Source organism: Nannobrachium achirus (assembly GCF_963921795.1).
Source record: "Nannobrachium achirus genome assembly, chromosome: 12".
Classification (NCBI taxonomy): Eukaryota; Metazoa; Chordata; class Actinopteri; order Myctophiformes; family Myctophidae; genus Nannobrachium; species Nannobrachium achirus.
In genome coordinates, this window is record NC_137832.1 from 54,053,077 (window position 1) to 54,066,728 (window position 13,652).

Below are 13,652 nucleotides of genomic sequence, written 5' to 3' on the forward strand. Positions count from 1 at the left end.
CCAAGCACTGGTATATTTTCAATTTTTGAGCTCAGATGGTATAAATTAGTGTCTTATTATTATTTAATAACCATTTAACAATTATGATCAGGAGAGAGTATGAAGGGGGCATGGTGGCACTGTTGGCTCACAGCTAGAAGGTAGCTGTGAAGCTAGATTTGACAGGGACGCTGTAGGCATGCTTTTTGTCTCTGCCTAGGTGGGTTGGCAAAAGGGCCTTTCTGTGTGGGGTTTGCATGTTCTCCCTGTGTCCAGTAGAGTAAATACCCTCACAAAAAAAACATGCAGTAACCCTGGTCCCTATACTGCCTCCCCCTGATCAGCCGTGGTGTTTGATGGAGGGAAAGGAACTGGTTGGACTAACATGTTCTTTCCACACGCTACGTCCTACTGTGGAAACCCCACCTGTGACCTGACAGGTAATAAGAAGCGGCCTAGCTGCTCACTCCTCATGCATTGAAGGAAGCATGAGCTCAGTTCGGGGCTCTCCTCAGGTTGGCAGAGGGAGAGTAGCACCCAGAATTGGAGCTTAGGCAATTGGCACTGTGAAAAATGGGTTATAAAAATTTAGGGGGAAAAAATAATAATAAAATGAAATCACACCCAGTGTGATAGTAGGGTCTCAAACCAAGGTTCTGTGACCATCCTCTGGCAAGGATGGTTTGATGATTGATTTGACCTCTATGGACCCTTTATAAAAGATTTAGCCCCCATGTCCCTCGCAAAAATCCCAGCATTTTTTGCTAGAGGGCCAAATTCAAAATGGCGCCCGGCGCCTTCGTTAAAAATGAACTTTTGATCCAGATGACCGAGAATCATGGATGAAGACACTTTTTCATACAAGTCAACCATGAGGATTCCAAATCTGACACCATTTTAATCATAAGACCTTGTTTAATTAGCATAAAAATGCATGTTTAATTTGCATATATTGTGCATATTTAACAATTCAAAGTAAACACTTGGTAATTTTCTGTTCTGTGTTATTCCAAGTACTTATTACGAATATATGAATATATATATATATATATATATATATATATATATATATATATATATATATATATATATATATATATATATATATATTATTCCTGCACATCTGACCACTACTGAAGCAGTACATATTCCAATAAAGTGCTCTTTGTTCATGAAATAAGCTAGTAGGTCCATAAAAAATGTTTCTGTATATCAATTATTATGACTGACTTCTAGACCACATGCTTGGAAAACAATGGTCACATACCAAACCTTTCACAGTTGATCCCAAAGTAATTTGTCCTGTAGAATCAATTTCTACATTTTTGTATTGTGCATATTTAATTAGAAAAATGTCTTATTTATTAAATAAGCTAAACCAATATAAAAGGTATGCATGGCACAACATATTATAATTGTTATCAGATATGCCCTCAGGAGAAGACCCTGTCCAACATGCAGCCTGGAGAAACAATACAGGACACCAAAAACAATGTTGTCTGCACCCAAGAGAAAGCGGGGAGCTCTCCGGGTATAGCAGTAATTCAAGAGGGGCGCCATCCAGTAGAGTGAAAACATAACTTTTGAATAGAAACGTCATTTATTTGGGGTTTGTAATTTTTACAGACACAAAACACATCAATCTGAATCAGAGCGGAAATGTCTTAAAAATTATTCTCTGTGAAGAGGCAGAGAAAGAGCTGGATGCCAGTGAGAAGAGGGTGACATACTGTACCAGTTTATATCTCAGAAGATGCCACCCTTTCCTACTGGCCTGAAGGCCAGTTCAGCCATGCAGTCTGAGTGGGATACAGGGAGCAATGACTCTGCATTGGGAATCCCACTGGTAGTGCTAGATGAGGTGCCATGTTACCTAACCTAATGGAAATGGGCCAATCAGCATCTACTGCCTCCAGGTTGAAATAGCAGATCAACTCAATGGGTGGTCTGTCTGAGAATAAAACATCTGCCAACCTTGCCTTGGCATCTGGTCTGAGGCACCTCAGACCAAGCCTCATACCAGAGGAGCCTTTGGCCAGTCTGCCTTTGAGGATGGCAAAAGAGGTGGAGAAAAATAGAGCATGGGGGCATATGCCATCAGGCTAAATGGACTAATCCAATGCAGCTATCACAATTTGTATAATATTCACAAGGAATTGGTGACACAAGCCTTTGTTCAAGGACTCCTTCCTCGTCATTTTGGATACCCATGCCCCATTGCCCCAATGCCCTCGAGGAAGCAGAATGTTACCATCCTTGTTTAGACTGACCTTGCCTACATCAGACAAGCCAAGTGTGGTGGATGATGATGGGGACAGTGAAGAGCCATTACAGCATTGCTACCAATGTGGAGAACCAGCTGGACAGTTCCCTGCGTGATCTACAGTGGCACTTCTGGACAAAGACTACAATGTATACTACTACACGCAGTGGACCAGCCTCACTGTAATTAACAGATTGATGTATCATTGTGTCAAACATAGCTCGCAGAAATATTTGAAGAGGTCTAAACTGCAAGCAAATATCTTGAAACAATATCTTAAGCTAGATAGATTATCCCAAACCAGAGGACAATGGCTGGCAGGAACAATTTATTATACAGTAGCTTATCAATACACACACACACACACACACACACACACACACACACACACACACACACACACACACACACACACACACACACACACACACACACACGTCATATCTGATAACAATACTAGGCCGATGTTGTGCCTTAAATACCACATATATTGGTCTATAGTACCTACACAATTTGTTATGCTTATTTACGCTAATTTGCTCAAACAAGCAAATCGTGTCATTAAATATGCACAATACAAATATATAGAAATTGATTCTACAGGACAAATTACATTGGGATCAACTGTGAGAAGTTTGGTATTCAATTTTTTTCTTTTCCAAACATGTGGTCTAAAAGTCATAATAATTGATGTACAGAAAAATAATTATGGACCTACTAGCTTATTACATGAACAAAGAGCACTTTATTGGAATATTTACTGCTTCAGTAGTGGTCAGATGTGCAGGAATGATAATATTTGTAAAAAATAAGTACTTGGAATAACACAGAACAGAAAATGACCATGTTTGCTTTGAGTTGTTACTTATGCATAATATATGCAAATTAAACATGCATTATGCTAATTAAACAAGGTCTTATGATTAAAATGGTGTCAGATTTGGAATCCTCATGGTTGACTTGTATGAAAAAGTGTCTTCATCCATGATTCTCGGTCATCTGGATAAAAAGTTCATTTTTAACGAAGGCGCCGGGCGCCATTTTGAATTTGGCCCTCTAGCAAAAAATGCTGGGATTTTTGCGAGGGACATGGGGGCTAAATCTTTTATAAAGGGTCCATAGAGGTCAAATCAATCATCAAACCATCCTTGCCAGAGGATGGTCACAGAACCTTGGTTTGAGACCCTACTATGAAGTCCATATTTTTAAATTTTTTAATATAGATATTTATTTGATTTACCAGACTGTAAACCACAAACTAGTAGTTTGGTGAAAGCCGCTTCCAAGGAGTGGCTTTGTGTGTCCCGTACCTGTCCCGTACCTGTCCCGTGCATCTCTGCGCTGTGATTGGTTAGTTTTGTCTGTCCCGTGCATGTCCTGTGCTGAATTTAGGATTGGTCAAGCTTCACATGACAATTTGGCCCCCCAGACAAAATCATTCATCCATTCAGAATTCATAAAAATATAGAACTAAAGCATATAGAAAGTATAGATCTAGAACACAGAATGTATAGATCTAGAACACAGATTTCATAGCTCTAGAACACAGAATCAAAATTCACCGCTTCACTTCGAACCGAGGTTTGATTTTTAATCTGTTAAATTGTTAATGCATTCCCCCCTCGTTTTGTTCAATTGTCTGTTTTAAAGTAATCTGCTCCCTTTGTCTGCTGAATATTGCTTGTATGGAATACTGTTGTTCCACAAACTGGTTTTTATGTGTTATAATTCCTAATATACTGTATGAGTTAAGCAAAACTATTTTATTGAACAAAATGAAGGGGGAGTGCATGCTAGGTTTACTGTCTGGTAAATCAAATAAATATGGACATACACAGTTCATCTCAGGTAGGGCCTACTACTAGCGTCCTGCGAAGCTTGGCCAATGAGCTAATACAAACAAATCCAGATGTAGGAGCGGTTAGCACCGCACCAAACAAAAGAGTATGAAGAAATGGTAATGGTATTTATTATTTAAACAGCATCTTTATGTGAAGATTCTTCGATTGTTCCCGTTTTGTCATGTATCTGTGTGGAGAGCACATGTTTGTGGAGGTTTGTGTGTGTGTGTGTGTGTGTGTGTGTGTGTGTGTGTGTGTGTGTGTAGCCATATTACATCATATTACATCACCAATTATCTGTAGCCACCTTTCCTCAGCGTTTTGCCATAGCAATGTGTTTTCCTCAGCGTTTTGCCATAGCAATATGTGTGTGTGTGTGTAGCCATATTACATCACAAATTACATCCTAGACCTATATCCTAGTCTTTTTCCTCAGCGTTTTGCCATAGCAATGTGCGTGTGTGTAGCCTGTATTACATCACCAATTACCAATTGAAGACCTTATGCAAGCACGACCACCGCTCACTTCACATTGGGTGTGATTTTTTCTTTTGGGGGTAGGTATTGGGCACAGTGAGTGTTTGTGTGAAGCCTAACAAATGAAAGTACACTTTGCCCTATATAGACTAACCAATGAACTCTGGTCTGACCTAAAACAAAACACACACTGTTACCATGCATTTCAAACAGTTTTCCCCTACCCACACCTGTGGTCACTTTTCTAATCAGCCTGCTCCCTGACTGCTTATACTCACTGTCGGTTCATACTTTGTTGTCATGCCGTTTTCGAGATTTGAACAGTTTTGCCCTTTTGGACTGCTTGACTCCTGCCGATTGAAATGCACTGCTCTGCTTGCTGTTGCATTGTAATTGGGTTCACTTCGTTCTGCATTGATGACAGATCCACCGTCCCGCAATTCCACCAAACCACTGAGCAGTCATTGCCAAATATGGAGCCGTGTGGAACTTCATATTTGGATGTCAATATGATGTTATATTGATGATGCAAGATTCTTTGGCAGAGATATGTGCTTCACACAGAGAGCCACCTCAGGTTCAAAATAGGAATTGCTGTGTTGCCTTTGTTTTTTAAGCTGCTTGATACAGATATTTTCTGTAAGGACAAAATAGGTGTCAGCTGAGTCCAGAAAGATGGACTTCTTCAGACGAGTGATGGGTGGACAACCTGTGGAGCCACAGCCATCGGGAGCAGAGACAATCCAGAATCTGTGTGATCGCTTGGCTTCTTCTATGCTCCTGCAGGACCGGAGGGATGCAGTCAGGGCACTCAAGTCCCTCTCTAAGAAATATCATATAGAAGTTGGTAACCAGGCATTGGAGCACCTTGTCCACATAATGAAAACGGACAGCTTTGACTCTGAGATCCTTGGCTACACCTTGGACACTTTAAATATAATCTGCAATGAAGATGTACCAGATGAGAATACCTGCTCGCTGGCAGATTGCCAGGGAGTCCAATTTAGGGAAAGGGAAAACTTTACAGACAAGTTCATCCAGGACTCTGAGCATGTGACCCTAGTGCTTACGCTGTTGGAGGAGTTTGACTTCCACGTGCGGTGGCCAGGAGTGAAGCTGTTGACAACCCTCTTGAAGAACAAGCGTGCCCAGGTGCAAGGCATCATCCTCGCCAGCCCAATGGGTGTTTCCAGGTTAGTGGACTTATTGGCAGACGCCAGGGAAGTCATCCGCAACGACGGCTTGCTGTTGCTTCAGCAGCTGACCAAAGGCAACCCTGCCATTCAGAAGATTGTTGTGTTTGAGAACGCTTTTGAACGCCTCCTGGACATCACCGCGGAAGCAGGCAGCAGTGATGGCGATATTGTGGTGGAGGACTGTCTGCTGCTCCTCCTCAACCTGTTGAAGAACAACAGCTCCAACCAGAACTTTTTCAAGGAGAGCTCCTACATCCAGAGGATGAAGCCGTGGTTCGAGGTCAGTTATGATAACTCGTGCTGGTCGGCCCGGAAAGTCGCCAACCTTCACCTCATGATGCAGCTGGTACGATTAATGGTGTGTCCGACGAACACACCACAAGCCACGGCCAGCTGTCAGAAATCAATGTACCAGTGTGGCTTACTGCAGCAGCTCTGCACCCTCCTCATGGCAGCCAGTGTACCAGCCAATGTCCTCACGGAGCTCCTCAACACTCTCTCCGAGGTCATCCGTGGGTCACAGATCAACCAGGACTACTTTGCTTCTGTCAGTGCTCCTTCTAACCCACCAAGACCAGCCATTGTGGAGGTGCTCATGTCCATGGTGAACGAGAGTCAGCCGTTTGAGCTGCGTCGTGCCGTCCTTTATTGCTTCCAGTGTCTATTGCACAAGAACCAGAAGGGCCAGGGGGAGATCTTGGCCACGTTACGGCCCTCCTCCTCCACCCACTCCATCTCTGCAGGCCTGCTGCTGTGTGGGGGCCTGTTCTCGGCTGACTCCCTGTCTAATTGGTGTGCGGCCGTGGCACTGGCCCACACCCTGCAGGACAATCTCACCCAGAAGGAGCAGCTGCTCCATGTGCAGCTGTGCACCAGCAAGGGAAAGCCCCCTGTGCTGCTCCTGCAGCACTGCACCAACATCCTCTCTCAGTGCAGCAAAGTGCAGACCAGGGTGGGCCTCCTCATCCTGCTGTGCACCTGGCTCAGCAGCTGTCCAGTTGCCGTCGCACAGTTCCTGCAAAACCAGGAGAACATTGCCTTTTTGACAGGTCAGATCTCTGAAAACCTGGGAGAGGATGAGAGGCTGGTTCAGGGCCTGTGTGCACTGCTGCTGGGAATCTGCATGCACTGCAACGACAACTCACCGGAGAACTGCACCAAGGAGAAGCTGAAGCAGCTAATTGAGATGCGTATCGGGAAGGAGAGTTTTGTGGAGAAGCTCGGCTTCATCACAAGACACGAGTTGTACTCGAAAGCAGCTCAGAAACCACAGCCTGTATTCCTCTCCCCAGAACAGATGCTGTTTGACCACGAGTTCACTAAGCTGGTCAAGGAACTGGACGGTGTGATAACCAAAGCGGTGCACACATCCAGCGAGGACGACAAGAAGGAGGAGGAGGGGAAGAAGACGTTGGAACAGCACGACAGCATTGTGGCTCTGTACAAAGAGAGTCAACTTCTGATTGGGGAACAGGACGCTCAGATCCAGAAGTTGAAGGAACAGTTAGCCTCCACGACGTCTCAGAATGAACAAATGAAGGCCACCATCGCCCAGCAGCTGGCCCAGATCCAACAGCACCAAGACCAGTATAACAACCTCAAGCTTAAGCTGAGCACGGATGACCAGAGTCAGGCCAACGGCCAGTCAGATGCCACCCAGGTCAACAGCTCTCAGATGGAGGAACAACTGGCACAGCTCCGGGAGGAGGTGCAGGAGCTCTACAAACAACATGCGCTGCTGCAGTCGCAGCTCCACGACAAAGACACACTCATCGACGCCCTGAAGTCATTCAGGCGACAGGCAACAGAAATCTCAGCAGGGGGCGAAGACCACACAGGTTGCACCACAGTCACGTTGGAGGCACCGAGGAGTCCGTGCCAGTCAGCAGAAGTCAGACAACTGAAGACACAGACAGAGGTTCCGGAGCCGATTAGGAGAGCCGAGGCCGGGCCAACAGAGGCCGTTCCCAGCAGCAGCGAGGAGGGCCTGACAGACTCGGACAAGATGGCGGCAACAAGGGAGAGCCGGTTAGCCCAACTGGCAGAGAAACTCAAGGAGGAGATGAGAAGCCTGTCGGAGGGCAGGGCGGGGCTGCAGCTGGCCTCGTCAGCCACGAGCCCGGGGTTCCTCCTGCCGACAGAGGAGTCCCAGCTACAGGAGGCCCAGAAGGAGCAGGTTGACCTGCCGATGATGCCGCTAGCGGACCAGGAACAGAAGATAGACGATAGCCTCAAAGACCCGAGAGAGACCAATGGAGATGAAGACTCCACACTGACAGCCCCCTGTTTGCCCGGACAAGATCCAGCACTGATCCGTTTACAATTTGATTGATTGATTGATTGAATATTCTATTAGACAGAAATGTAAAACATCACGATTCAAGACACTTAGTCAAAAAGGATTACACCAAAAAAGTCCTTGCTGTCTTGTTTCCATTGTATTGGGGTCCTAGGTATTCAAGTCATCAACAAATAAAGTAGCACCAAATGCATTCAATATCATAAATCGCTATATGTACAGTATGTATGAAGTATGAAAAAAGAGGGGGGTAATGTAAGGGGGGTGATCACTTCTCGCCTCTCTAAGGGAGAAGAAGTGTCTAAGGGAGAGGTGAGCCCCCTTTGGCCTCCTGAAAGGTGAATTTTCAGGGCAGTTTAAAGGAATACAGTGAGCTGTTTTTTTTAAGACATGGGGGACAATATACGGCTAAATACTACTTGTGGAAACTGTTTATTATTCAGAATAAGATAAACACATTCTGTGTGGGTCATACTGGCCCTAGTAATTATACCCGTAATACTTTTACTTTTTACCAGTAACATGTAGTATAACTAAATACACATTTCAGTTGACATTTCAGTAACTCTACGCTACAACTTTCTCACCCTTTGGTTGAACTGCAAGTCCACGTGTGATCTGTGTGTTGTCAGATTATAGTTTTATTTCTCTCTCTCTCTCTCTCTCTCTCTCTCTCTCTCTCTCTCATTCTCACTCTCAAACATGCACACACATCACACACCCCTCTCTTCCCTCTGTGATGTTCAGGCTACAACAGCTGCTAGAAGCATGACACGGTGAGTGAAAATTATACCTAGTGTGAATGAGCAGTAGCCTACTATTTATGAGTTAATTTCATTGTGACCCTGGGCAGTGGGCACACAACAAACTTTGAGCGCCAATATGTAGGCCAGATGTATGCCAAGGTTACGGACGCTTTGTGGTGCCATGCATGTGTAACAGGGAGTCCTGCCTCCAGTCAGGGCTCTGTGTCCATGCCCAAATCACACAGGTGTAAGTAGTCACTCGTTTACCCCTCCCCTATAAAGCCTGGTGGCTGGTGCTCATGCACTCGTTCCTTCTTGACTCTCTGTAGAGGCTTGTCTGAGACAGGTAGGCAATGGTGGTGTTTTGGCCCTTTTAACATTATTTGTGTAAATGAGTGTACTGTACCGTGACCTTGATTGTTGAGGTAAAATAGGATTTTGTATTGGTGATGTGTTTGATGTAGCCTATTATAATTACTAGCCCTTACCCGTTCAAAGATATGAGCTCCAAAATGATGTGCAGTGTGTGGGTTATGGGATGTGCACTGTGCACACAGTATATGAGGGATGGAAAGTAACTTTAACTGGTGCTTGCATGATGTACTGTAGGAGCATCAATGTAAGAAACCCGTTTCGTTTAATGGCTACTGGTGCTTGCATGATGTACTGTAGGAGCATCAATGTAAGAAACCCGTTTCGTTTAATGGCTACAGAGATACTGTCCCCCCCCCCCCCCGTCCCCCCCCCCCCCCCCCCAGCCCGCCCGCCCGCCCGGGGGGGAGTGTGTGTGTGTGTGTGTGTGTGTGTGTGTGTGTGTGTGTGTGTGTGTGTGTGTGTGTGTGTGTGTGTGTGTGTGTGTGTGTGTGTGTGTGTGTGTGTGTGTGGGGGTTTGTGTGATTGTGCATGGCCTGAACAACAGCGCCCCTCCCTTAACATGTGTGGTCACAAAAGGTACTGTAGGCTAAATAGATATAGATACACCATAAAAATGCTAATATACAGCATACGATTTGTGAAAGTGACAAACGGGCTTCACAGTTATGTCAGGTGTGTTCATATGCTAATGGTGATGCGATTTCAGATCAATTGCTCCAGCCACTGAGGAGAAACACTGTTACAGACGGACGGACAGACATTCGGAAAATTATATGTTAGATAATACCCGGTGGAGCTAATTGTATTTTGGTTGTTTTCTTATAGGAATAGCTCCACGCAGTGCTGCATTTTCCCCTTTTCCTAGAGTTATATATGTTTTGCATTGTATGTTATTTAAATTGATTAACCAACTGCTGTATATTGTTGTTCTCTATCACTCAGATAGTCGGAGGCGACAACAGTCACATTGTGGGGGAGAACTGTCTTGAGGGCCCTTGCCCCCTTCTATCCACTGCATGCTGTGTGGTTCGTTATTGTGCACCTAACCCACTTACTTTAGAGTGTGTGTGAAGTGTGGTTTTGCAGTGTAGTGTAATGGTTTGAACCCTCACCCTACTATTTCTCCTCCCCCTACAGTCGAGTGTAGTTTTTACTGTGTATATATACTGTATAGTGTGATAATATGCCTTTCTCACCTTTTTAATATAAAATTGCTGAATTAAACTGAAACCTATTGAAAACGTGATATTTTATAGTGTGATTTAAAATAAATGTACTTGATTATTCTTGAGAAGCACATCTCTGCTCCCCTTATTTTACAAACAAACCTGTGTTACTATTCATGTGGTTATTTTAGCACTTTATTCTTGGGCGAAACTCTCAAAGTAGCGTTGTCGATGTTATTACTATGTTATAAATCTGCCATGGATACACATGGACCCATGGGCCTGGTACCACGAGTCGTCTTACTACTTGTTTCATTATAACCATGGACTGTTTGTTGACACATCAGTAGCAAGAGAGAAACTTACGTTTGGTCTGTTTTACTTAAAGTTTCGACCTTGAGGATAACTATAGAAGACTAGTGCAGACAGTCATGTTTTTCATTCTAAATTAAACAAATGACAAATCATTTGTTTAATCATTTATAACTTAAGATCCATTCACTTATCCTGTAGGCTACCTTGTATGCCTTCATCCAAGGGGGGGTGAACGCTAAGACTCTCGAGAGTCTAAAGCTAGTCCCCTGTCGTTACTTTATATTGTATTGTGCTTTTCTCTCCAACTCACAGGACCATTTAGCTGAAATTTACTTTTCTGCTGATATTAGATCAGGGCCTGGCTGATACCAGTCACTACAAGGGTTGTAACATGTTTCACACTGACACAAACATTTCAGTGTCTCCTTAAGTCGGTGTTAAACCACACAGGAGAATTGGAACGTATTTATTATTGTCAGACGGAAATGGAAAGAAGACAAATTAGATAGTGCAGGTGGGGACGAAAGGTTTCATAGTAACACGTCTCTGCTATATATTTAAGTCAGCTTTGTGCAAAATGACTGTCAGAGTGAAATTTGAAGCATCCTGTTTTTCAGGTGTCTGGCTTGTTGTTTGGGAGGTTTTGGAAGTGCATTGAGTTACAAGACGCAGATTAGTTTATGAGTTTAAACTCCAGAATGTGCTTTGATCACAATCTATACATTCTTAAATGACACAACATTTTAGTGCCTTTTATCCAAAAGCGCTTTACAATGTGCATTCACATTCACACGCCGACACCCCTTTGTTAGCTTTCTGGTTGGTCCCTGACTGACCAAACCAGCAGGGCTCTTCTTCTGCCTTGTCCCGCCCTGGTTCCGCCTTTTATATGTTGAATTAGCTAAAACATCATTTTTGGAGAAATAAAAACATTTAAAAACATGCTGAGTCACTATACTGCCAGTGAGCAGCTCCATTTTACTGAAACCAAGTTTTAAATTAGAATTGAACACAGACAATAACAATACGAGGCAACTGAATTAAAATGGTAGTGGATGGAATGTCCCACCGAATGTCCCACCAAGACACATTAACTAATGGGTGTGAAGAGGGGCGGGACAACGGGCGGGACTTGACAAAGGGTGAAGTATGCTTGCATTTTGTGTATCTTTTGGGTGAGAGTACATGCAGTAATTGCGTTGACATGCATAGTTCTTCTACGGTTTGTGCGTGCTGACCCGCTCTCCACTCCATCTCTGCTCCCGTTGGGGCCGCGCGCCACATTTGCGCCTTGCATCACAGAGCATACAAGACGAGAGCAGAATAGCTAACAAAAGCTTAAAGCTATGGAGGTGGTTCTACACACAAGTGTAAACTGAAGCATTTAGCCAAAATATGTAGAACCGCAGAATTTCTTGACCCGATGTGATGTTTGGTAATAAGTGGTAACAGTGGTTCTGCTGTACGTTCAGTTGAGAGCTAGGTGTACAGACATCAGAACGTAGCTACATCAAAAAGACCATGCGGAAGAAATTTCTTGTCTTTAATTAACACCTTTACAAATGTACAAATCATATTTTCGCAGCACGTCTTGCAAGTTATTTGACAGGACTTTAATGGCAGTATAATGATTACTGACTGAATGATAGTATAAACTTACTGAACACGCAGATTTATCAGACAAACTATTTCTCCAGCTTGACTGCCTTCAAACTGTGCCATCCAAACCTGATTTTGTCTTTTTTTTTTTTTTTTTTTTTATTAGTATAAAAAGACAAGGAAATAAAAGGAAGATAAATAAAATACAAACTGCAACAAAATTATATTGACAACATCCTTAAATTAAAGTTCATGTTCGAAATAATGTTTTTTTGTTTGTTTTTTCCCTTTCCAGCTTAAAGAAGAACTGGTCAGGACTGGGGCTGCAGCAGACATCATACTAAAGCTGAAGAATGTTATTAAAGACAAGAAGTGACAACTACAGCTACAGCACCCCCCCTCTGGTCACCTCTGTTTGGTCTGCCTCTGTAACTTCACACATAAATGGAGCTTGGAGATTGTTTTATTTAAAAATTGAAAAGTCTTGTTTTACTGTAGATGAACAATGTTAAAATTACTTATTCAACACAATGAAAACTGATGAAAAAAGTTCAGATTTTATATATTTTCATGAAGGCTACACGTGTATTGATTGGACTTAGTCATCAACTTCAATATGTTAAAAATTTTATTCTTAACAAAAACAAGTAATTTCTTCTTTTTTCCTGTTTCACCATTATTATTGAAGTCTCGGCCGGGAGGCGAACCTGGGACCTATGTATCCAATGGCACGTACGTTACCACTCGACTTAAGAGCCAGCTCACCAGAGAGCAACACACAAACTATAAATAAAAATCTATTCCCATCTCTGTTATGGTTAGAGTTAGTATAGGGTTAGGGGGTTAGAATATTGAATGAGAAAGAGATGAATAATGACACTTTGTCCATTGTAAAAGAATAATATTTATTATAAGAATAAGAATAATTTATTCAATTAGTCTGATGTGCTCAGAGATTAAAAATAACAAGAAGTGTGGAAGTAGTGTTTGCCATCGGACCAATAGTTGCAAACACTACAGTGTAGTTTTACTGTAAGTGTAAACACAGAACATCAGATCCTCATTGATGAGCACAAGCGATATATTTATCTATGCAATCGCACTCTTTTCAATGGATCATTTCCTTTTTCCATTTCCATTCTTGCATTAATTATGAAAGAATAAAAGCAAACCCCAAATACGAACAATGATAACAGTGAAACCTTTGTTTTGGGTGGTAGGTTTGAGACTGTTATGCACCAAGACCAACCATTTGAAGTTGGTGTAGAACTAGTATGTGTCAGAGGTGTGGCTGTAGCTGATGTCGTGGTAGGGGTCTGTTGGGTGGTTGTAGCTGGTGTTGTCGTAGTGATCTGTTGTGTTGTAGTCGGGACCCTGGTTGTAGCTGCTGCAGAGA

The 13,652-nt window shown here is 43.1% G+C and overlaps 1 protein-coding gene across 1 annotated transcript; it reads left to right on the top strand.

Annotated features, from left to right (window-relative positions):
• Window positions 1-5,235: 5,235 nt before the first annotated feature.
• Window positions 5,236-8,088, top strand: LOC308295714 (general vesicular transport factor p115-like; the record flags this gene model as incomplete). The annotated part of the gene is made up of 1 exon (XM_080738761.1): window positions 5,236-8,088. One exon carries the CDS (start codon window positions 5,236-5,238, stop codon window positions 8,086-8,088), a length of 2,853 nt encoding a protein of 950 aa, XP_080594887.1.
• Window positions 8,089-13,652: the final 5,564 nt, after the last annotated feature.